Genomic DNA, 26,678 nt, shown 5'->3' with positions numbered 1-26,678 from the left:
AGCAGATGTCTAATTTTGATGTAGCAAACAATTATGATTAAATTTGCGTAAGTACTGAAAACGAATTTTGCTCTTCAGAATTAACCATAAAAACAAATTCTGAGAATCAGAAATAAAATTACACACTTTATATGATTAAAATATGGCATATGCTGAATCTTGCTCTGAAAATAAAATAAATTTATCTCAACAGTTCTTTCATTATACCAAAATAAGATGCAGCTGGAAAACAGAAAATATATTCAATGCTTGTTTAGAATAATCACTTCGGGAGCAATGAATCATGAATGAGCAATGAGAACGACTGGCGTCTCCCAAGGTTAAATGTTGCATTTTCGATTGGAGAAGGAACACATCAGATACGATAGATTAAATTTTAAATAAAACACAGAAATACACACCATTTGAAAATTACTATATGGAATAATTTAATTTTTAAAAGATATATTCTTACGCACTTTTCAATGATTGAAATCAAGTAACAACACAATACAGATGATATCTAAACTTGCAACGATGAATATGCTATAAAAAGAGAAGTAATTTAGAAATTAATAAATATTAAATAGTATAAAAACATTTCACAGAAGACGAAGAATCTGATGCATTCAAACATGAAAGAATGCTGTATTTCAACGAATCAAATGTTGGATGCTGTTGAAATTGAACAAAAAAAAAAAATGCAGACGTATTATGACATTTGTCTGGTATCGATCAGCCAAAAACAAAACTGATGAATTTTTTCGTGCTGTAAATTTGAAATTCACACACAAACACATTTCTTTACTGGATTTAAATGCTGATTTTTTGCTGGAGATGCACAATTAATAAATTATACTCGGTAGAGGGCGTACGAGTGACACAAGTGTGTCCATTTAGGATTTAAAACTGAAGACTGGAATGCTCTTTAGGACACCAATGACGCGAAGATGGCGATTTATTTTTGAGGACTGGATGTCTGGAACACAATGATGAACCGTTCTCGGGATGGGAAAAATTATGCCTTGTGTCAGCACGACACGGTCCACTTTAGTTTCATCATTTCATTGGAATGCAATGATGAGTCGTTCCCGAGATGGGAAAATTATTCTATGAGTCAGGACGACACGTTTGATGTTCGTTTCATCAGAATTTTTTGTTGTTGTTGGACACCGATGTGGTGGAATGAAAATGATTATTTTTTCGTTGGACGCCAATGTGGTTTTTAAAAATTTTCTTATGATCGTCGAGACGACTGCACTTTCATTTCATCAGTTTGATCCGAAATAATTTTTCGTTGGGCGCCAATATTGTGAAATGATGGAGATGAAATTATGGGATGTGCCAGGACGACATGTTTAATCATTTTTATCAGAATTTTTTTTTCGTTGGGCGGCAGTGTAGTGTAATAAAGAACATTACGATACTTGCAGTAGAAGCAAGAGGGCACATGTTTTCGGAAATTTCTTTTTAATTATCACATTTTATACAAACAATCACAAAACACGAAAGGCAAGACATTAACGCTCTCGCATCTTAACAGAACAGCATATCAACTCATTATTATTTACAATGCACTATGGAATGCGTACCTAATCAGGCATCGCCATCTACTATCCAAAAGAGAAGATAGAGTAATGCCACTGTTACAAATTTACATATCTCTATTGAAAATATACCAATGTACTAAATATACAAACAGTTTCCGTAAATTTGCGGATTACAATCAGATTCCGCAGGATCCAGTTAATAAAAATCATTTTTTTTTCCAAAAACAAGGATAAATTTTACTGTTATTTGAATTTTAGTGATGCATTTATTTTAATTCATTCTTGGATTCTTACTTTGTTTCTGAAGATAAAATTAGCATACAGACCTGCCCGCCTGGTTGGTTTGAATGTCCACACAAACGTAGATGCATTCTTTGGAGCTGGGTGTGTGATGGAAGGAGAGACTGCGACGGACTTATATCTGAAGAAAACTTCTGCGGTAAAATTTATTGCATATGTATTAGTGTTAATGTGCAAGTGTCTTGTTACAGTTTTCTTAGATTTTCTTTCCTTAAGTTACTAAGGGTATTTGGCCATGCCAAATTGTGGATTGTCTTTTATCAAATGTTAAATGAGTTTTTTTTTGTGAACTTTTGAATAAGTGTATCAACAAACAATTAAGAATGTAATGTAAAGGATTGAAATATGCTGTTTTAAAATTTAGCGAATACTTAAATAACTGCGATTTTTAATAGAAAGTTAAAGTTTTTAGTTATTCAACTAAAGCGAATGTTAACTTTGGAAAGTATTATTTTTAGTTTTAATAACGAATATTACTTATAAAGTGTAATCTATTCACATATCAAATTCAGTTTTACTGTTAACATGTAGGATCTTGTGAACATATATGTTTAAACATATTTTCCATGCAGTTGGAAAAACTCTTTAAGTTATTCAAAATTTCGATTTTTTTAAAACTATTTATCTGCATCTGAGCTTAAATTATGAAAACTAAGATATTATTTTCATAAGCCTTAATCTCATAACGAAAGAAAAAAGGCTTAATATTTTACTGTGCAAACATTGAGGAACTTTGGTTTAAGGATGTTTTAATTAAATGCAACTTTAGTGGGAATTCTATGATTTTAAAATATTCATGAATATGATAAAAAAAATAAAGAATTTAGTGGGAACCTATCGATTTTCAATGGATGTACAGAAATATAAATCTAAAAATTCAACAATTAACTGTTATCAGCATGACCACATCCGTATAAAATAAAATCAGCATAGCAGATCTATCGAATGAAAGCATAAGTATTGATGTAGGATGCTCTTCATCATGATATACATGATATAACCAGAGGACATTATTACTGCATATGGGCCATATACTAGATGCAACCAAACAGAAAACTTGATTGGTACATACGAATTCAAAAATATTGCAATCCATACCACGTGTTTAATCCCGCTTGTTGGTCCATTGGCTGCGAAGAAACATCCGTAATCCGAAACGCCCTCATATTTCAAAGCAGTCGCACTTCAGAAGAGCGTCCTTCCTTAAAAGAAAACGGAATATTCAGATCTTACAAAGATACCTGAGATTATTGCAGCCACTTTTATTTCAAAATAAAATTCTAGAGAGTTGAGAAAATATTGAAAAATAAATAAGAAAAAAAGTAATTATCTTTCATCTTTGCCTCTCTAAAACAATTTCTTGAATGCAATCAAGAATCAAGTTCTTGAATTTTGAATGAATAGCAATGGGCAGATATTAGACATGAATGGCCACATTCTTCTACAGTTAGGTTTTATGGAATATCTCGCGATTCTTTTAAGCATCATAAATGATTTAGGAAAAGCATAAGATATTTTTTTGAAAAGAGTGGCGCGAAGTATAAGAAATCTGATTTCAACATTTCGTTTCTTCTGTTTAATAATTAGGCGGAAAAAGGAAAACTTACAAAATCAAAATCTGACATATGTGGAAGAAAACCGAAAGAAGATTTCTTCATTTTCTGGAATAATTTCAGTTGCGTACTTTTTCATGTTGGAAATAATCTCTTCTGAGGAGATCCACTGCATAAAAGTTTTATGACTTTCTTTGAGAGTGAATCTTCGTCTTCATTTTATTCCCAGGTAACACAGAATGTAGCGCAATATTGTAAGATATTATTTTATATTAGTAAACATTAGACTATATTATACAATATTGCGAATATCCCAAGCAGCAAAGAGAAGTCGCTAAACGATTGGCCAAGCATCGCATCCATCTGATATACGCCGCCCATATTTTGCCAATGTCACCTTTGCATTGGCGCGACATCGGATTCTGACCATATTTTTTTCTGTCGCCTCTGAAGATCGCTTTTTCATCGGGGCGAACTCCTACGGCGACTTAGTGAAAAAGACCGGCTCAAAGCAATCGGCCCATAGTCGCCTCGATGTCGGGAAAGTTGCTTTTCCTAGGCGGCGCTATGCGAACATATTTTAGAAATTTCCCATGAATCACCTGGCGTGTATTGGATTTTGAAATTCAACCAGCAACGCATACTGTCATTTCAAGAAACTTGGTAAGTGTAAAGTTTTTATTATTATATATTTGTAAATAATATATTATTTATTCTAAATAGTGAATAAAAAAGGTTATTTTTGTTGAAGCCGTTCGAACTCGTTGCTTACCTGAAACATGGAGTTGCACGTGATATTATTAGCGTTAGGCGTAAGCGACCATTATCATTTCTTTTCTTGTTTGTATTCTTTTCAAGTGATTTTATTTCTTATCTTTTTTTGTGTGTGTGTTCTTAAATTATTGCAGATATTTTTCCATTTCATTTACAATGCCTTTCCTTTTGTTAACAACAATTTCTAATGAAAAAAGTTTTTAAAAAATATTAAATTGCGTTCTTATGTTTTGGTTTTGCAATAACATTTGTGTTATTATTTTTATTTCGACATAAGGCTAAAAAAATAGATTAGCAGAATATATTTATTGTAAATTTCAAAAAAAAATCTTTAAAACTTGCAATTATGTAGTTATATTTTAATACTCTTATGTGAATAGTTTATAATTATTTCACCTTTCATAAAATAGTAACATAAATTTTACACCCATTAGTTTATATTATTTTTCTCTATTGTCCTAAACATTATTATAATATTTGCCTATATAGTTCATTATCAGATTGAAAACATTATTAAGCTTATGAAGTTCTATAAGACTTTTACTCCTTAATTACATATCTCCAATTGTCAACAAATATTTTATTTGTACTTTTAAAAGAAATGAAAGCTCAATCATTATTCTAATTAAGGAATATGTTTTTTAGGTTCATCAAATCTGCAAAAAGAAGAGTGAACTTGAAGAAAAAGTATATGTATAATTCTTTATATGTATTACCAGCAAAATATGAAATCCAGTATTCTATAGAATGCCCAAGCATTGTATATAATGCCTAAAACAAGCCAGTAATGTATGAAACAATTTGTATTTCATACATTTTCTAAGCATTCTATAGAATGCCAAATGACAACCTGGCAAAGTATGAAATATATCTCTCATTTAATAAAATAAAAATTTTGTGCAACCTTTGTTTCAAAACTGAAAATGCAATTAAAGATAAAATACATTTTAAAATTGATCTATAAATATAAACAAAAAAAAATTTCTCACTATTTGTTTGGAAACTACTGTGCAAGTTTCTATTCCTGACTTCAAAAAAGAGCAAAATATTGGAAGTTACAATTAATGTGACGGAATATGGTTTCTACCAACTTGGAACATCAGAAGGAAATTTAAAACAATTATATGCGAGACAATTATATGTCCCAATTCACTTTATATCCTAAGAACTTGTTTAGAATTGAAGTTATTCCAAATCACAAAATTTCTCTCTGGTCAGTTGCAATTACTCAGATCAGTGGAAGCAATCAAGGATTTATCAGATGTATGTGTTAAAGTGCCAAAATATGTAATGTCTTTTCGTGAAAAATGTAGTAAAACTTGTTGTAATGTGATAGGCTTGAATGACAAGTAGGTAGATTTTAATTTCTGATTTTTTTATCTGAAAACTTATTTGCCTTAATTAGAAAGGCATAAATTTTGTTTTGTACAAATTTTATTTTTCTATATAATTTGAATAAATTTTTTTTAATGGCAACCTCATTATTTTTGCAGACTGACAATTCAATTGATTTTAATTCTATTTAGCTTAGTTAATTTTCCTTTTCATTTACAATTTTTCTATGAAAGAAGTTTAATAAAATATTAAATAACATTTTTATATTTTGGTATTGAAATAACATTTGTGTAATTATTTTTATTTTGACATGAGGCTAAAAAAAGTTTAGCAGAATGTATTTATTTTAAACTTTCTTTAAAATTTGAGATTATGCAGGCACTTTTGAGTACTCTTATATGAATAATTTCAAATTATTTCACATTTCATAAAACAGTAACATAAATTTTACTCCCATTAGTTTGAGTTTTTTTTTTCTTTATTATCCTAAACATTATTATAAAGTTTGCTTACACAGTCCAGTATCAGAACAAAAATATTATGCTTATGAAGTTCTATAATACTTTCGCTTGTTAATTACTCATCTCCAATTGTCAACAAATGTTTTATTTGTACTTTTAAATGAAGCGGAATCTCAATTACTATTATAATTGTTTTCTAGGTTCATCAAATGTAATCAAAAAGGAAAAATGAAATGTATAAATAAATGTATAATTCTCTTTATATGTAGCTGAAGATTCAGTTATACATATATATAATATTTATATAAATGTGTGTGGATTTTTAGAAATTTCAAACTCTTCAAGTATTACATAATAAATAAAGTTTAAATAAATTTTTTATAAATGACTTTGTGTCAATATTATTTATTCTTGTAAATTATAAGTCATAGTTTCAGGATTTTGCTTGGGTGTATAAGTCATTACAGAAAATTCAGTAAAAAATTTCAAGTAAATTATTATTTTACTTTGTATTTCTAAAATATTATTTAATGAAGGTCTTTGTAAATAAATTGTTTTTCTTTTCTCCTAAAAATAAAGAGGGGAAAATAATAATTAAAAAAATATTTATCTAAAGAAATTTTGTATAATTGAAAGTAGTGTTTACATTTTTAGGTATGGAGTTTTTGTGAAATATTCAGAGTTAATCATAGATCAAATTTGGTTCTTGTGCCATGAAACAAAACCAAACTAATAGATTTAAAAAAATTAGAAATTTGAAGTAAATTGTTAATTTGTGCTTGTAAAATGTTATCAATTGGACATTAGCTAACACTAACATTTGTAATGAGGTATAAAATTTCTACACTATAGAGTAACTTTGTAAGTTAATAATAAATAAGATTTCGTATAAGTGAAAGAAGTGTTGTATTTTTGTGCATGGAATTTTTGTGAAACATATTTTTCAAATATTCAGAGTTAATCGTAGATCAAATTTGGTTATTTTGCCACAAATCTAAACCTCACTAAACATAAATTATGAAAATATTAGAAATTTGAAGTAAGTTATTAAATAAGAAGTAAGTTTGTGCTTGTAAATTGTTGTTTATTGAATATTAGCTAACACTAACATTTATAATGAGGTTTAAAATTAATGCAATATGAAGTAACTCTGTAAATTAATAGTAAATAAAATTTCCTATAATGGGAAGAAGTGTTCCATGTTTGGGTATGGAATTTTTGTGAAATATTCAGTGTTAATCATTAATTAAATTTGGTTCTTGTGCTACAAAACCAAACAACTAAATATAGATCAAGAAAATATTAGAAATTTGAAGTAAATTATTAATTTGTGCTTGTAAAATGTTGTATGTTGGACATCAACTGACACTAACATTTATAATGTGTAAAATTTCTACAACTTGAAGTAACTTTGCATGTTAATAGTAAATATAAGGAATTTTGTAGAATTGAAAGAAGTGCTGCATTTTTGTGTATGGAATTTTTGAGAAATATTCAGTGTTAATCAAAGATCAAATTTAATTCTTGTGCCATAAAACCAAACTAATCATAGATAATAAAAAAAATATTAGAAATTTGAAGTAAATTATTATTTTGTGCTTGTAAAATGTTATCTATTGGACATTAGCTAACACTAAAATTTATAATGAGGTATAAAATTTCTTCATGAAGTAATTTTGTAAAGTCAATAGTAAATAGAATCAGTAAAATTGAAAGAAGCATTACATTTTTGTATATGGAATTTTTATGAAACATATTTGTGAAATATTCGGGGTTTAACATAGATCAAATTTGGTTATTTTGCTAAGAATCTAAACCTCACTAAACATAAATTATGAAAATATTAGAAATTTGAAGTAACTTAATAATTTGTGCTTGTAAAATATTTTCTATTGAAGAAACATATAATAGGAATTATATAATTTAGTGTTTTAAACTATTTTTAATCAATGCATTAAATTTTAGGGTGTTAAAATAGGAATTTGTGTTTTATTCATTATTCTTTAGGAATTATTTGTTGATTACTCACATTAAGCAATATAAAAGTGTGTATAGTAAAAAAAAATATTTTTTAATAAGAATTATATATTTTTCTATTTCGAATTTAAAATAGCTTTTAAAAACAGATGATATAGGCAATATATGTAATACACCTACTTTTAAATTTCTAATATCAGTTAAAATCATTCTGATTAATTATGTAATTGAAACTATGATTATGTTAACATTTCTTCCCATGCATTAAACAATGAAAATAGACAGGAAATATCAATGAAGGAAATAAATCTTATATGTAGATAGATGTTCAGGGGATCAAATTTAAAATTATTTCAGATAATTTTAATATTTGTTTATTTTTTTAAAGAGCAGTAAAAAAATGTCATTTAAGCATTTTATAGGGTAAGGTTGTGGTAAAATCTATGCTATAATAATAGTTAAAAAAAAGTTGGAAGAATTATTAGAATGACATTTTCCATGAATTTTTATCAAAAGCAAGTATTTTATGGAATTTTAAATTTATCAAAATAAATAACAAACACTATTATTAATAGGTAAAAAAGAAAAGTAAACTATACAAAATTTTGAAAGTATGATAGTTTTAAATATTATGACACTAGTTTCTAGAGTTTGAGAAAATTGAATAACCATTAAACTAATATTTCAATTTGACACCAGCAAGTGTTCAGAAATAAATTGCCTATTGATTGGCATTTGGTTGCCCATTGCTAAAATACATGGGGAAATGATTGGTATTGGGTCGCCGATTGTTAAAACACATGGGGAAATGATTGGTATTGGGTCGCCGATTGTTAAAACACATGGGGAAATGATTGGTATTGGGTCGCCGATTGTTAAAACACATCGGGAAATGATTGGTATTGGGTCGCCCATTGATAAAACAGGTCGCGAAATGCTTGGTATAACGTCGCCCGTGATAATAACAAGTCGCCAAAGGATCGGCAAATTCGTCGAAAACAAGTCGGGGCGGCCATCGCGCGGCGAACCGCCGGGGGACATGACCAATGTCGGGGCGAGATCGCCTCCGATCTCGCCCCAATCTCGCTCGTTCCGTGGGGCGATGCTTGGCCAATGATTGGCCAACGATCTTTTGCTGCTTGGGATTCTTTACAATATATGTGTGCTACTGGGATTAGACTTGTAAAATCTTAAGAACTACTACGTTAAGGGCAGAATTTATTTAATGAAAATGATAGCAAATTTTTGAATACAGGATACATCTGCGATTGGAATGAAACAATGCGATATTGAAGCATCAGTAACAATGATGCAGTGATTTTGAAAGGTACTTCTAATGCAATCGGTGAAGCCAGCTGCTACGAACGAAACTAGGATTCCTTTAGAAACCTCATTCGTTGAAGAATGTTTCATAAATAATGTTATCGCAATGAATAATTCTGTTGGTCTTATATTTTCTGGAGAACAAAAAAAAAAATGTCACATGCATCTCTGCGATTCTTTTTGGAATTTTCAAGGAGTTTTAAATTAAAATCTTCAGTATTATTAGCTAAAAGTAAAGAATGTTTTGAAACGTTTTGTTGTATTTATTATTCATGTTTGTTTAAATTGGGGTTGAAAAATTTGAAGTTTTTCACTGGAATTTAAAATAAATGAGTTTATTATGAGCACATTAATCAGTTTATGAAATCATGCCATGATATGGTATAAAATTTATTTTCATATCAGGAAGGATGCAGGAGAATCGGGCCCATGATTGTTTGCTTGTTGTAGATAAAAAATTTCCATATTTTAACCACTAGTTGATTTTAAATATCATATTCTATTGTTCTTGATGATGACAATAAATTACGAAAGTTTATATAAAATGACATGCTATTATAAATAGAATTGCGTGTTACCCTGCATTTTAAAATGCGTTTTTTTTTTTTCTTTTTTTCTGAGAATTAAATAACAAGAGGAAGGAGAGTACATGTTAGGTTCCTCAGAGAGGTACATGTTAGGAATTACGGTTAAAATATACTTTAAACCTCGTTAGAGAGAATACACCTTATATTTCTCATATATGAGAAATTTTCAAAATAATTACAAATTTGTTTAGAAAAGTATACGACGAAAGTACAGGACAACAGTGCTTCGAAACGGGAACTAAAGTCATGGTTGCTACGAAAAAGAAAATCGGGATCCAGAGTAGACAGGTGGGGATCTCAAATCCATCGAATCGCCGTCGCTTTGCACCTGGCAGACGACACCACCTTCGGGCCCAACAACAGAACGGGGGAGGAAATCCGGTACGAGCTCACGATCCAACTGCTGCATCGACTCTCGAAGTGAGAACGATTTTTATTTTCTTTTGTCTATTCCATTTCCCTAACGGGGTTGAAACTGATTTCACTTATTTTAAAGAGTTTGGCAAAAGGAATGAAATTTTAGTTTCCAGTCGAAATAAAATTATAATATTTTCTAAAAATAATCTCAAAGAAAAAGAAGTGACTCCAAGATCAATTGTATTTTAATTAAATATTCTGAATACGCCAAAAAGGAATGTCGAAATAATTGTACTTAAATATGGACGATGTGATTTAAATGAATTCATTAGAATAATATGATGAGTTTTATGAGATATCAATAAAGAAACTCAGGGGGAAAGCTTATTTTAAATACGCAATTGAAAGAACGCAAGCATGCTTGCAAGCGCATTTCGTATAAAATGACTGTTCGTTGTTTCTTTTCTAGAAATCGTTAATTAGAATTCAAAATGAATAATTTAATATTCAACGCATTTGTATCAGTGTTCGAAGTAAGGTAATTCAAAGACATCAGTTTCAGTTTAGATATGAGAAATACAGCATAAAACATAGAACTTCAATATAAATCCTACTGACCGTTATTAACTTTTTTTTTACTACTCATTGAGTATGTTTAAACTAACAAATTTCATTGGCCTAAACATAAGTATAAATATTGGAAATATCAAAATGAGATAATCGTATATCTGAAGTATAAAATGTTTCTTCATTTTTGTCTCTTATTCAAGATCTAACTTTTTTTCAATATTTTTTTTTAATGAATTTCAGAAAATAACAGTAAATTATTTCAAAACTATGAGGGGTATTTTTCAGTTTACTTCATTTTTGCATCATTTTTACATCCCGAAATGAATGTCTGCTGAATGTTTCATGTTGAAGCGATGTTCTTCTAACCAGAAACGGAGAAAGTTTCAAAATGCAATGAAGAATTTTCCACTGATGCCTCCTTTATTTAAATATTATTTAATCATATTTTTGTTAAATTTAGGAATTATTAAACTGCTTGTCTTTTACTTATTTAAAAATAAATGTATTAATAAATTTCAAGAATTCAAGAATCTATTTATTTATTTATTAAAAATAACAAAAATTATGACAATTTCAACCAAGAATAAATTGGTTCCGTAAAATCTCTTTGAGTTAGCTATTTGTTAAATAATCGCTTGTTAATTCATGAAATTTTTTTATGAATTAAAACAGAAAACTATTGTAAAACGTCTTATAAAATTAAGTGGTGGTACTAACAAAATAAAGTAAGAAAATATTTTGTAATTACGTTCATTGGTGCCATTGATGCCAGTTTCACATAAGAACACAAGGTGAATCTCACCTGGATGGGCATAAAATTTGAAAAAATGAAGCAGAATGTGGTCCGAAAGCTAACAAATTGTGTTTTATATTTTTGAAGTTGAAGGTTTTACTGAATCGTAATAAGCCCATATTAAATGCAAAGAATTTCAAAAACATGATAACTAGTACTTTGAAAAATAATTTTTCAAATGTTTAAAAAAAGGTACTTTACTATTTAATTGAAACAGTCACAAAAAATGCAATCTTATTTATTTCTAGAGATAAAAAGATAAGCTCACAGGAGCTCGCACTGTATATACATGCCCTGGTAGTGGCATGCATGGAACCGAGGGACTTCTATGGCGACAACCTGGTTCGTGAGTTGCGCAGGAGGGTGGAGTCGGATGGAAACTACACCAACCCCTTCCTGATTCTCGCCTTGTGCAACGCGGGCGACGTTATGACGATCAAAGACTTGGAGAAAGTAACCGCAGCCTACGACTCACAGCATAGGCCATTCTGGACAGGTAAGCAACATTTAAATGCAATAATTTACAATTTCACTCTCAATTGCCTTAATTAGAGTTAAGTCGAGCCTAAGTTAGTTGTTCTCTTTGAACAAAAATATATTAAACGCATGAGTAACTGGCTTCTAAATAGATGACATGAATCGGAATAAAGTAATAAAAATAAATATTGATTAAGCTTTTTCGATGTGCTCTGGGATTTGTGTATTATTTAGTTATTTTACAAAGAAATGAATCGTAATGTTAATCATTAAAATATTGTACCAAGTTACTTTAATAAATGCGTTCAAACAAATGAAATGTTTTAACACAGAATAAGAGAAAAAAGTAACTTCAATTTTATTTCTGAAAAATTTTTTGGAGCATTTTTTCTCAGCAATATTGCAAGGAAATTGCGATGTCTTTCTAATACTAAAAATTATGGCGAGTGCTTGAAAATTGCGTAATTCCACCACGCATAAAAAGAGTTTAACTTCCATGGCAGAAGTTTCTAATTTTTGGAGATGTATGAATCTTAAAAGTACATCTAGGGATACGCGAAAATAATCTTGGTAATGGTAGGGGAAACATGAAACATATAGGTTTTAAAATAAAATAAAAATTTAAGAATTTCGGATTTCAAAATTTTTGTAAAAATCCATTTATAAAATTAAAAAAAATGGAAGAATATTATTACAAATCTCTGATGTTGCTTTCCCGGACGGTTAGTTCAATCAATGGAAAAACCCTTTTACGAGAGCTCTGTTGGATGTCTATTGCATGCCGAATTAGGGATCCCAGTGTTTGGCTACGAATTTGGCGACTGATAAAATAGATAGTGGAAATTTTCAGAATTTTGGCGATAGAGCCAATAGGAATAGAGATAAGCCTGATTGTTGCAGAACCTTCTCTACCCGACTCCGGGAACTACAAAAGGCCGTAAGTCTAGGTTGAAGACAGTTGTTAAAAAGATTTGGAGTCGCAAAGTGAGTCAACGACGAATAGTTGTATCAGTCCTGTAGAACGCAAGCGTTGTGTGGAACTCAAGCGTTTGGTGAATCGAGTTGTGTGCCGAATCCTAGTGTTTATTATAGAAGCAGCATCGAGTCGTCTGAGGAGTAGCCAGTCGTGTAGTAGTGAGGCAGCAGTTGGATACAGCTAAAGGAATAGACAGTAGAGAATTGCAGGCATTTGTAGAAACCGTAGAGTGTAGCTACGTAGACTCCCACCTCCTGCTTTATTCTATATGGCTGCTTCGTGTGCTGTGGTTATTATCACAACCAATTACTATTTGTGGATTACTGTTTATTGTAGTGTGCTGCTATGTTTTCTTTTCTTCGGGCTAAGTTCTGAATTTACTGGAATTTTCTGAAATAAATACTTTAGACTTTTAAAGGACAGTTTTTTTCATCGACTAACAAATGGAAAGAACCCCAAATTTATAACAATATATTAAAGTGCAATAGTTGATTGATAGCTGGTTGCAACCAACCTGCCACGCAACCGCTTGCACGATTGCTTGTGAGTAGTGCATGCAATTGCAACAGTTGCAACATGATTACCCGTTCTTTCCCTTCATTTAAAATTATCTAGAAACATTCCAATTCCTGTCTTAAAGTTTCTTGTTTCGATGTTTTTATTAAAACGCGCAATTAACGCGGAAATAAATAATCCAGGATGAATAATTATAGATATTACTATTAGTCAGTGGAATCTTATTTCCATCCTGGTTGAATCTGTTTTAACGTTGAAATGATACAATTATAAAAAAAATGGTTTAAAATGTAAAGAAAACAGATCCTATTAGTGATACAAGTTCATTCGAATCATTTGACTCTTAAATAACCTGAACACTCCATTTTATCACTAAGTACACTTTTGAGGGGGAAGATGAGAGTTGTTTTTGACAGTGAAATGCATATGGACTTTAAAATTGTAAAAGGACTAATCCAGGGGAAAGCGATTAAAAAAATAGGTAGAGAAGTCCTGTTTTATAACATCAATCTATCAAGAGCATTAGATAATGTTTTTGCTCTCTCAGTTTCTCATCCTACCCATTTCAGCTGTTAATAAAGGTTAACAAACCAAGACAGAATTCAGAAATAAAGCTGATATCGTCAAATGCTTTTATTTGAGTTTCAAATCATACTCAAAATTTTTGAAATATCCTGAAATATGCTGATTTAATCCTTTTATGCGCAGTAAGCAAGAAAATACTTTGAATATATAAATGGAAAAAAAATATCTTCGATTTCTGCTTCAAATGGACACGAAGACTAAATTTCCTTTCCAGGTAATATGGTTTTAAATTCTATGAAAATTAATTGTCCATTGAAAAAGAATTTTAAAAATCTGTTATGTGTTATTTTCACTTAGTGTAAAATATGATCATGCAACATACCTACATTCCCAATGATTAGAGATCTAAAATAAAACAGACATAAATTCTTGAGAGTAGTTGACTTGCCAAAGAATCTGCTTTTAACTTGAATTAGATGTGTGAAGAACCTTAGTGCCTTGCCACTTCCATAATCAGTTTGAGGTAGCTAGAAGCAGAGCGAAAACCGTCAGTTGAGTAGAAAAAGGATTGCTTATATGCGCTTAAGCAGTAAAATGAAGCAGTTCTTTAAATGCAATTTAAATTTAAGGAGAAGCTACGGAGGTTTAAGTGGCAACATCCATTTAGTTGAAGAGTAAGGAAGAGTTTTCCATTGCAATGGGCATAGTTAGTTTGTTCCTTGATTGTGGGATTTCCATGAGATTTGAGTTTATTACAATATTTTCTTGAAAGGTCTCTGATGAAATCGTCGAGCTTTGGAGTCTTAAGATCTCTGTGTAAAATATTATTCCAAGTAAGCCAGGGAGCATTGGTAATGATACCAAGTATTTTATTTTATAAAACTTGAATTTTGTTTCGGTTGGTTTTAGCAGTAAGTTCCCGCATTTGAGCGGCAATAATGAGGATGGATCTTGAAACTTGTTTCTATATTAACATTTTATTCTTTTGTGAAAAGGGGGAACGTCTGCCAAAGAGTGGGATGATGAAGTGAACTTTAGCCGATAACTTCTTTTTACTATTGCTGATATGGTTTTTAAAATTGAGTTTTGTTTAGGACCAGCGAAAGATATTTCACTTCTTTTTCCCAAGAGGAGTTATCTTCAAAGAATTTGAATATAGTTGGAAGTTCCTTTAGCTGTCCTTCCCCGAACATGACAGCACCCCGAGCATGACTTTTCCGTATTCATGGAGACGCGCCACTTCCTGCACCAGATTGCAATGCTCAGGAATCCTTTTTGAAGCGTTTTTATGACAAAATTTCTGGTACTGCCTTACGTAAAGATAGCAGTATCATCAACAAAGAAGCAGTTTGTGATGTAATTATTCTTGGGGAAATCGGCTGTAAAGATGTAGAGAACTAAGAATACTTCCTTGAAGTTTTCATTTTACCTTTTGAAGAAAGCGTATTATTTATTTTATCTTGAAAAGTTCTTTTATAGAGTAAATTGGTTATTATATCGATATTGTAACAGAGTATTTTGAAATCTATGAGCTTGTCTATGAGATCATTATGCCACATTCTATCAAATACCTTTCTTACATCAAGGAAAATCCCACCGGCGTATAGTTTGTTGTTAAAGTCATGCGTGATGATATTTGTGACCTTCAGAAGTTGGTGAACACATCCATGAGTCGACCTAAAGTCATATTACTCCTCAGGGATGATAGCAGGTTCTTTACATTGGTTTTTGAGTCTGATAAGTAAAATATTGTCATAGAATTTTCCCAGATTGCTCAGTAGACTAAGTGGTTTATCATTTCCAGTAAGGTTTTGATTTTGTTCTGCCTTTAGAAACATTAACATAGAACCTGCTTTTGAATCATTAAGATCAAACATTAAGTTGAAGAAGAGAGGATTTTAGTGGTAGTCATGTTAATAAAAACTTTCATTTACGTCAGTGAAGAAAGAATCAGTTTATTTTGTGCTTTAAATTATTCCTAATGAATGCCTTCTTCCGTATTTTCACAAACCTCGAAGCCTGATGAATGAGTTGTTTGTATTTGTGCATTACTTGATACATCTGTGAATTTCCATTCATAATTAATATAATGCACGAGTTTTAATATTCTTAACTGCATATCGAAATAGGACCAGCTAATCTTGGATATAATATATTTGTTATTAATGCACTGAAAGATGAGATTTTCGAACATTATTTTTATGTTGTTGTAGTTGCTTATCCTCAAAAGATCAGTCATATGTCATATCAGCTCCAGTAGCTTGTTGACCACCAAGAATTCTATAATAATAAGGTGATCGGATAAGTCCGATGCAACTCAGAATGTGATCCGGTGAAGCTAGATGGTCACAGCAGTTTACACAAGTGGAATGGATTTTTCTACCATTTTCAAAGGAAAGGCACTTAAGATAGTCACTTTTTAGTCTAGTTTATTTTTATTGTATTCGCCTATTAGTTTATGCAGCATATCCATTACATGGTGCACGAAACCCAGGAAGGTAAAGCTGGAGGTGGGACCTAATAGTTTAATGCCCTGAAATTAGTTTTCAGTCTTATTCAAGCGAACGCAGGTAATGAAGTTTTGGAAAAATTTGCGAAGCTTTTAACAAATGACGATGTTTTAGCGATGTCGTTAACAAATGACTTCGATTTAATATCCCTGTAGGCCAAAACTTGTTTAAAGAAAAATTCCGTACGATATGTTATTATTCATAAAAGTAATTTCATCTTGATCTAATTTTCTGTTTTTATTTTCATTCATGAATTTTGTTTCATTTTTACATTATTAATCTTTCTGCATACTTTAAGATTTTTTTTCTTCTGTTTTCTTATTGGTGTCTGAGTTTCTTGATCGCATAAAGCGCAATAATAGACTTTATGCATAATATAATCTTCCAATTTTCAATTAAAAATAAATTCAAACGAAAATTCTTTTATACTTAACAATGCAAGCACGATCTGAAACAAATACCCCGAAAAAAATTCGTTTTTGAATTCTGTTAAGTTTATCACAAGTGTCAGTATTTTTGTGGTATACATCCAAAAATAAAATGTTCGCAACGGTCGTGTTGAATGCGCATTATTTTTTTTTCTTTTTGCAGATTCTCAGGCATTGGCCAGTATGGCCTTGGCCTGCATTTCTTCTCGTAGTGACGTGTCCGTGGACGAGCGCACCCTCAAGGACATGCTGCAGGAGTTGAAGAGGCGCCAGTTCAGGAATGGGACTGTCGACAATTACAAGACCACCGCTCTTGTCACTCAGGTGAATCCAATTTCTCAGAAACCGTCTGCGTCCATTAGGTTTACTAGACTTTTAGGATCCTTTGACAGTTAGAATCGACTAAATAAAATTGCCCGGTTAAATTATTTGATTCTGTGATGCACAAGAAGATTTCATGTCAAGCCACATAAATATATTTCATTGAAAAATAACTCTACAATTCTATAAATAGCCGCGTCATGGCACGATCGGAACGAAATGTTACATCACCAATTAAGATATATCTTTAATTTTGGAGGAAAACTCGCATTAAATTTGGAACGCTGAAATGAACATCCTTCGCAAATACTTATTCTAAGGTCAGATTTCTTGTTTCCTTTTGTTTTAAATTCTCCTTTCTTCAATACCTCTTGAACTTCAAGTAGCTTCTGAATATCTTCAAGATTTTTGTTATCGGATTGATGATTGTTTCCTTCTGATAGGGAAAAAAACTTTCTTTTCTTCAAATAGACTAGAAAAATATCGTACTTCGATTGAACAGCAAATCATATTGAAAAAGGCTTCAGATTTTTACAAGACGTCTTATCAAAGCAGCAGCGTTGTGAATTATCATTCTTTAATAATAATTCATTTTTTTTTTAATGCAGAAAAAAATACTTAAGGGATCATATTTGTGAGAGTTTCCTATAAGGAAATGAAGTGAAAAGATTGAATAACAAAGAGTATAATCCAAGAAATAAATTATATATGTATCTATAATAAAAAAACATTTCCATCAAGGGCTACATAATTTATGCATAAGAAGCACAAGGACATTATGCACAAGGGATGTAAGAGAAGACGAGAAGGAAAAGAGAGCGAAATATTTTTTCTCAGAGATTATATACTGTGAAATTCTGGTAGGAATTTCCTTACACGTTTCGAATTAGGTAAGGGTAATAATATAGGGATCTTTTAAAATAATTTCTTTAGCCAAGGAAATTTTTATCTCTTCACTCGAAACGTGAGAACCGCTGATTTAAGCAATTTTTTACAGCTCTTGTAGCATTAATTAAATTTAAAAAAGGTGGAATTGGATTAGGAAATAAGCGAACGTTTTAGCAAGAAGTAATTAATTAAAATAAGATAAAATAAAAATAAAAATGAAGAAGCTAATTAGGATTTAATTTATATTTAGAGATATCACACACACACACACACACACACATACACACACACACACACACACACACACATATATATATATATATATATAATAACAACCAAGTTAATCAGGAAAAAAAGCCAAACCAAAATTAAACCAAATAAAATAAGAATCCGGCCTGAAGACTTTCTCAAGGGTCACTCTCAGGCAGGGATTCAAAAAAAGGGATTTTTCTGCAAGGAAAACAGACTAAAACTAACTATTGATTCCTCGTGACTCGAAATTTTTGAATCCCTGCCTGAGAGTGACCCTTGAGAAAGTCTTCAGGCCGGATTCTTATTTTATTTGGTTTAATTTTGATACTTTTTTTTCCTATTAACTTGGTTTTAATTACTATTGTCTTGATTCATCTGTGTGTTTAGTAGATAATTTTTTAGTTGCGATTCTGAAATAATTTAGTTTTGTTTCCAAAATATTTTTAATTTTAGATTCGAATACATTCTTTAGCGTCACAGATAAAATGCCCTAAAAATTAGTCTAGTATTTTATTTTAAAAAGAGTTAGGCGAAATTTATTTCTTTATCTTACAATACTTTATCTAAACCTGTTTTATTAATGGTTTAAGGTGGCATTTCTTTCCCTCCAAGGTAAATATTTCCTTAACAGAATTATTTTTAAGTTTCTCTCAAATTAACATTGTTTTATGTAATTATGTCTGTTTGTAAATTCGATGTATTGAACATCGTGTTTTAGTAAATATTTCCTATTTAAAAGAATCTGAAACACATTTTTCATTTTCACTAAATTAATATTTATTTTATATTCTATGATTTTTTTATAAGTTATCTCATCGGATAATTTGGTACTCTTTCACTATAGGCCCTGTTCATCCACGACTCTTACAAGAAGGATTTCGACCTCGAGTCGGCCATTCAGGTTTTAATCGGCGGCCTCAACGGAAGCAAATCAATTCTGAATGCCTATTACATACTTCCCGTCCTCCATCAGAAAAGCTTGCTCAATATCAGTTCCAGTCACTGCAGCAGGCCGTCAGTTGCAGGTGAAAAAATTTTTCGAAATTTTCCATCTGACTGGGATAGGAAAATAAAAATTTATATATAAAAAAAGGGCATGGTTTCTGAAATACGAATTAAATTTTGTGTTTAAGAAACGTGTAATTGTTATATGTTTTCCTTAAATTAACTGAGAATTTTTTATTTCTGACTGATTCATATAGACTCTGGTGTTCTTGCACTTTTGCACTCTAGTAGATAAAAAAAAATATTTTATTTGAGCAATAAGTTATTTATAGGAAATGTTCGATGTCTTCAGAAATTTTTTAACATTTCTTAATTAAAACATTTCGATGAATTTGTAATTATTTTTAAAAAATCATTCCGTTGTTGCTAATTAGTTATAAATTGCAACTACGGTTTCTTTTATAATTTCAAAAGAATGACGACCAACGGTTTGTGCATTTTTTTTTTAAAATTCATACAACTGATAAAAGTTTATACGGCATCAGAAAGGAAAGCAAATCAGCAAATAAAAAAAATATTGACTACAACCGTTATTCCACGTTTAACCACTGTACATATTGAATTGATTGGCTCTCTAAGAACAGATTCGAATACAGCAAATTCTAAAACATCGACTTAAGTTTACAGTATTGTGAGAAAATGAGCGAAAACGTGTTAAAACAGGAAACATTCCACTTCCTGGAAATAAGAAGGTTTTTTTTTTTCATTATAAAAATATCAGTATTCAAATTCCGATGCTTCTCTGACAGCGCACTCTCTGCGAATCGTGACGGGTGGCAAACAAAGCCTCTTTTTCGAAAACTGTTTGATCCATTTTTATTCGAAGATTGGTAAACTAAAATAAAACAGTTTTTCAGCAAATATGAACAGAAAAGTTTGGGGGGGGGGGCGGAAGTTCCAGAGAGGGAGACTTATCGTCTAAATTGAATTATTTATATTAATTCAATATTCTTGTTAAAGTCTTATAAAATATGTAATTAAGTTTAACAAAAAGAGTGAGATAGTTAATAGATTTGATACTGTATGAAGGAGTTAATGGAAGTATGTGAGCAAAACGGAGTTTGACACCGTGAAAACATTTTTATAAACCAAAATACCATATAATCGTGTAGCTTCAAAATGAGACACTCACACAAAATTATCCAACCCATTTTGATAAGAAGAAATGACTTTACACTGAACCATTACGATCAAATTGTGATATAACAAAACACGATAAAATGCCGTACAATGGTCTAAGACCCTGAATATACTGCCAATGGATGATGAATGATATAAGTTTTAAAAAAAATGTCTTTTCTTTTCCTGCAGAAGAGGAAGCTTTAGAGAAAACTTTAGACATCAATGGAGAAACGACGAATGTCCTGTATTCTGTTTGGCTCGGTGACGAAATGAATTTGGCTCGAACTTGGCGACTAAGAATGCGTGTGAACAGCACTATTTATGACGTTATTGAGACGGTGGCAAAGATAGACAACAGACAGAGGTAAGTGATGGATGTGAGTGAGTACGTGTATAAAGAATTGAAGTTTTAAATCTATGCTTTTCATTTTGTTATATTTCCAAATCGGAAGATGTGTGCACAAAACATTCCATTTAGTTTCTAATAACTATAATTCAAGGAATTCCAATTTATACAAATAACATCATTGATTCAAATGTTTTATCGTTCTAATGATTTCATGCCATTGTACATATTGTTTCATCAGTCTGGTTCTTAGAAGTAATGAGTCCTGTAGGGTCGGGATAACCTGGTTGGCAGGGAGTTGGATTCGTATTCGTTGGGTTATGAGTTAGAACTTCGCCGGCCGAAGACTATTTGTGTACATGGTGGCTGGTGCCCGTGAAAATCTGTTATAGCCACTAAGTCCTCCAAATCGAGACAATACCACTCGGGTTATTAGATCAAAGATGATCGCTCTCTGATTGAGATTTAAGTCTGTGGATGGGGAATGAAATATATGAAGTCCACCCCGGGAAAAGACTGTCACGCATAGGGATTGCAATACTGGTATACCGGGATACCGAATACCGTTATTTTGAGCTATTTGTACGATTTTGTAATACCGGTATTCACAAGTTTAAATACTGGTTTTTCGGTATTTACTACAAATTTTTAAAATTGTCTCCACTAAATGTTCAGGAGTTGCCAACATAGCAAAATAGTATACGTTTTTGCTTTTATATCTCCCTAATGGAAGAAATTAATGGCTTAATTGCTTAAATCTAAATTAGCGAAACATGGATTATCCCTGAAAGAAAATATTGTATCCATAACGACTGATGCAGCAACAGTTATGAACAAAGTTAGAAAGTTGATTGGAGCAAATCAGCAATTGTGTTATGCTGATGGAATTCAATTAGGAGTAATAGATATCAAAAAATAAAGAACAGAAGAATCCAAATACTGTGGATATAGAAACTTCGGATTCCAACTTTGAAGAGAGTAAGAGTGAGAGTGAGTGATATTGACAATGAAAATAATGACAATCTCATTGCTGAAGAAGATATTTCTAATGAGGATGAAATATTAACCAATCACGAATTGCTTCCTATAGTTTATAAAGTTCAAAAAATTGTTAAGATATTTAAACGTTCCTCTATAAAAAATAACATATTACTAAAATGTATACTAACTGAAAATAAAACAATATATGTTAATATTAGATTCTAAAACACGTTGAAACAGTTTACTTCTAATGATGGAACAATTTTTGAAACTGAGAAATCCAATTCAAAAAGCAATAATCGACTTCAACTCGTAAATTAATTTTTCAGATAGTGAATTCGACTCAATATCCAGAACTGCATCAGCTCTACTTCCAATAAAACTGACTGTTGAGGCATTATGTCGGAGAGATTGTAATTTATTAACAGCTAATGCAACAATAAATTTCATGTTGCAGTCACTGAAAGAACAGCACACATCACTATCTGAAGAATTATATATTACATTGAAAAATCCCACAGTTGAAAGGCATACCGAAATAGAAAATGTTTTATGGTATTTACTTAATTATAATGATTTTAAAAATGAAAAAGAAGAAAAGAAAACCAATTCAAATCTGATTAAGTTTATAGTAAATTTTCTTAAATTTTTTTACCCATAAACCTATACACATTCAGAAGAATACGGTTCACTTATCGAAGATTATGATGACATCAATGTCGATAGTGAAAATGAATTGTCTCGAACAAAAATTAGAATTAGCGATAGATAAAAAAAATTTCAAAGAACCAAACTACAATACAGAAATCAGCTATATCAAAAACCACCCGACGAGAAATGGATTTAGTTCAATATGAGGGATATATAGGTAAATATTTGGAAAAAGTATATCGCTCATTCCTAACAGTACCACCAACTAGCGTAGATGCCGAAAGAGCGTTTTTAACAGCTGGTAATTTTTGCACAAAATTACTTTTCAGGCTTAATGATAGTACAATTGATGCATTATGTTTTTTATTAACAAATTTCAAAAAATTTTAATAGTACCACAGACTGAATAGTGATATTTACACTTTTTTTATGATTTAAATAAATAAGATGTTTCTTTACTTTTTTGCGGTTCTTTATATACTGTTATATTTTATGTTACAAATTATTTTTTGTAACATTTACACTCTCTAATGAAACTGGCAAATAAAACAAAGAAACACCTGTGTTTTCTTTATTTTTCTAAAATTTCTAATACCGGTATTAAAACCGGTATCCCGGTATTAAGATCTGAAAAATACCGAATACCGGTATTGAAATTTTGGTCCGGTATTGCAATCCCTAGTCACGCATGAATAGCTGAGACTTACTCTTGTGTCTCGATGGTGCTAATGAAATAAGAGACATTAAAGCTTGGCTTAAAATCGCTCTCTTCGTCAGCGGATTTATCTATGACAAGTGCCATGATCAATAACAGCAATTACACCTGTTGATATATAAATTGTACTTGTAACTTGTTCTAACACAAAGTAGATTTCAAAATCTTTTCCGCACAATTTCATGACCCTAATGAACCGCGTAACTTTAAGGATGTGTTCAGGCATATTCAGTTTCTTTTCAGTACGATTACAGTCAGGATTATTTCAACAGTTACTATGGTTTTCTTGTTGTACTTCAAATGCCAATAATTGATTATTATTCTGTATTTAATTTTTCTTTCTATTTCTTTAAAACGAGTTTCGTTTGTGTTTCTTCAGAATATCTTTTAATTGCTAACAATGCATTGAATTTTAACTGAATATAAATTTTACCTCCGCTTACATTTCTTTCTCCCTAAAAGAAGACTCCAGTTGATACTGGAATTGGTACTTTCATTCGCAACATGAACACATATTATGAATTTTTTTTTAAGTTTTGCAAATTTCAATGAATTTTAATATGCAGATGAAGCTGATTATTTTCCCCAAATAAACTCTTAAGGGGAAAGTTTGGTATTCAAAATGAAAAGTAGCTACTAAATTTTATTTATAGTGGAGTATTAATATCCCTAGCTATTTTAAGATTATTTTACCATTTTCTTTTTTAAACTTCATTTTAGATACATTTTATGACTTCATTATAATTTATGAGATGTCAAATTTTTCAGAGTCGAGTACAACGTCGTGGATGGTAAGCCGTACGTAGCCGCGGTGAATGGAAAGGAAGATGATCCCGAGATGGGGACTTTCTGGTTCATATTCCTAAAAAATTCAAATTCTGATGAAGATCCGAAGATGATAGAAGAAAGTAAGTTCCTTCATTTGCAAGTTCCGCACTAAAAATGATTATCCAACATTCTATCCACTTTATTGTAGATGTCATTTTACATTTGTTGTTTGCCTTGTTTCCTATTGTTATATAGCCTGGAATGTGTGAGATAGTAAATTTAATATGAATTATTAGCAACAACAGCAATATATTATTACAATATATTTATGGTTTTAATGGAATGAGTTTCAAACAACAATTTGCATTTTCTGCATATTTTGTTCAATGAGATGCTGAAGAATTTTAGACAATTAGCGAGCTGTTTATTTCTATTTTTAAGTAGATCGCAAAGTTTCAGATGAGAATCCTTAGCAAAATTATTATCGTGGGCTTTTTGACTTCTAAAATAAATTGGGTTCCTAAAATTAAAAAAGAAAAATTGTTAAATTAAAAAAAAATATGGAGAAATGTTTCAACTTAATTCGGTAGCTTCAATGGATATTCTAAACATACATTTTCAAAGTAATAGATTTTAGAAAACAATGTCTTCATTTAATACTTTAGTCACATGATGATACTAACTCTCCACAACCGTAATCTGCCGGCAGATTTCAGAGCCTCAATGGCAGAAATCTTTTCATATGTAGTCACGATTTAAAGTAGAATTTTGGCTTTGAATTTAATTTTTACTAACGTCCCGTTTTAAAGCAGCACTGGAATTATTTTGGGGCAGACCTTATAATTTTGAACTATGGTCAAATGACGAGGATGACATTTGAGCTGCCCCCCCGCTCCAAACTTTCACACCACATCAGCGGGGTAGAATTTAGATATTGCTAAAGATACGAAATTCTTATTAGATTTCCAGAATGGAGATGTACCAGATGAGAAATTTAAAATCCCATTTACAGATAGATGTTTTTCTGATGTACTGCAATTTGTAAAATATTTTTAACAAATTTTTGGTAAGTTGAAAGCAAGATCTCTTTGCACATCTACTTAGATGCGTGCTTAATAGAATCGATCGGATAATTTATACAATCTCCAGATTAAATTCAAAATATAACTCAATTTACAATTTATGAATTGCTTTTTGCGTTTTTTTAAGCACATCTATCAGCTGTATTGATTTCAAAATAAATATAAACAATCACTTTATTATTTTTCCTTTTTATTGCAGGTCCCGTGGATATAAAACTGAAACCTAATCAAGAAATCATATTGTGGTATAAGCGTGGTCCTTGGAGCGGCCAAAGTCTGATACAGAATTCTGTTACATCATCTTAAATGTCTTACTAAATAATTAAATAATTTCCCTTTATATATGAGTAATTATTATTCTTAAAGATTTTTGTGAACCATTGCTTAAATAAAAAGAGATTTTTTAGCATTCAAGTTCTGACTTTGCGTTCTCTCATCAATGTTCGTTACAAAAAAATTTATAATTACTCGATGGAATTTGGAATTTCTTTCTCTTACTCAAAGAAGCCTGCAAAAAAAATCCATTTGCATGGAACTGTATGGGAAATTTGTGCTTTTTTTTAACTTTACTGGAACCAAAAGAAATGCCTCGTTTTAACACACAAATGTGCAGATTTTCCTTCGAAAATTCATTGTATTTTGTTAAATAATATATATAAAAAAAAGGAAATTTTATTTTTATAAAAAATTTATAATTAAAAGAAATTAAGATCATTCTTAAAATCAGGGGTTGACAGATTTTTCCAAGGTATGGGCAAGGTACTTCTAATTTTTCCAAGATGTTGTATTCCACCCAGCGGCGTAGGTGTGGTGAGCTAAAAAAAAGGGTCTAAACTATTTATTACAACTTAATAATAAATACGGAATATGCACTTACCTACATAACTAAAAACATAATAATAATAGCAAGATACAAACATAACAATAATAGTCACAAATACAATTATATTAAAGGATATATTTTAATATCAAACAATCAAAATACACAAAAACAAATCATTTTCATCTAAAGTTAGTTGTTATAGTAAGTAGAAGAATTAGTCTGCTTACTGTCCGCCAATCTTGAATATTTCGATAAATAATTACTAACTGCTAATATTTCATTGGATTCCAAGGGGTCATCTATGAGACGGGAACGATAGGTTTCTTCAATTATATTCATCGTGGAAAATGCAGAATCACACATGTAGGGTGTTACGATAAGAAACGATGTTAAATGATATCAACTTTTCTAAAGTTAGGATACTTATATTTCGCCCATTACATTCCAAAAGTTATTCTTAGGATCTGAATTGCGTGGTTTTAAAATTATGTTATTCTTAAGGGAAAGAACTTGGTTTTGCTCAAGAGATAAAAAGAACAAATAATTTATATTTTCAATTATTTCTTCCACATTAACATTGCTAAATGGATAACACATGAATGTAACAATTTGTCCTAGGGTAGTAAATTGCTGAAAAGGTCTCTCAAATTCTGATTGAACTTTTATTATTTCATCGAATGCATATATATGTGCTCCACAAATATGTTTCTTTTAGTATGCGCGTATTAAATCT

The 26,678-nt window shown here is 30.7% G+C and overlaps 1 protein-coding gene across 1 annotated transcript in view; it reads left to right on the top strand.

Annotated features, from left to right (window-relative positions):
- Positions 1–25,536, top strand: part of LOC129976240 (cobalamin binding intrinsic factor-like) — a 31,672-nt gene extending 6,136 nt beyond the window's left edge. Inside the window, exons 3-10 of the mRNA XM_056089719.1 lie at positions 1,837–1,968; positions 10,031–10,259; positions 11,808–12,055; positions 17,155–17,315; positions 19,297–19,477; positions 20,769–20,943; positions 24,041–24,180; positions 25,322–25,536. Of these exons, the coding sequence (XP_055945694.1) occupies positions 1,837–1,968; positions 10,031–10,259; positions 11,808–12,055; positions 17,155–17,315; positions 19,297–19,477; positions 20,769–20,943; positions 24,041–24,180; positions 25,322–25,428 (1,373 nt within the window). The 3' untranslated portion in view covers positions 25,429–25,536. The remainder of the gene's footprint in view (positions 1–1,836; positions 1,969–10,030; positions 10,260–11,807; positions 12,056–17,154; positions 17,316–19,296; positions 19,478–20,768; positions 20,944–24,040; positions 24,181–25,321) is intronic.
- The last annotated feature ends 1,142 nt before the right edge of the window (positions 25,537–26,678 follow it).

This window comes from Argiope bruennichi, chromosome 7 (assembly GCF_947563725.1).
Source record: "Argiope bruennichi chromosome 7, qqArgBrue1.1, whole genome shotgun sequence".
NCBI lineage: Eukaryota > Metazoa > Arthropoda > Arachnida > Araneae > Araneidae > Argiope > Argiope bruennichi.
This window is presented reverse-complemented; position numbering and strand designations above follow the sequence as displayed.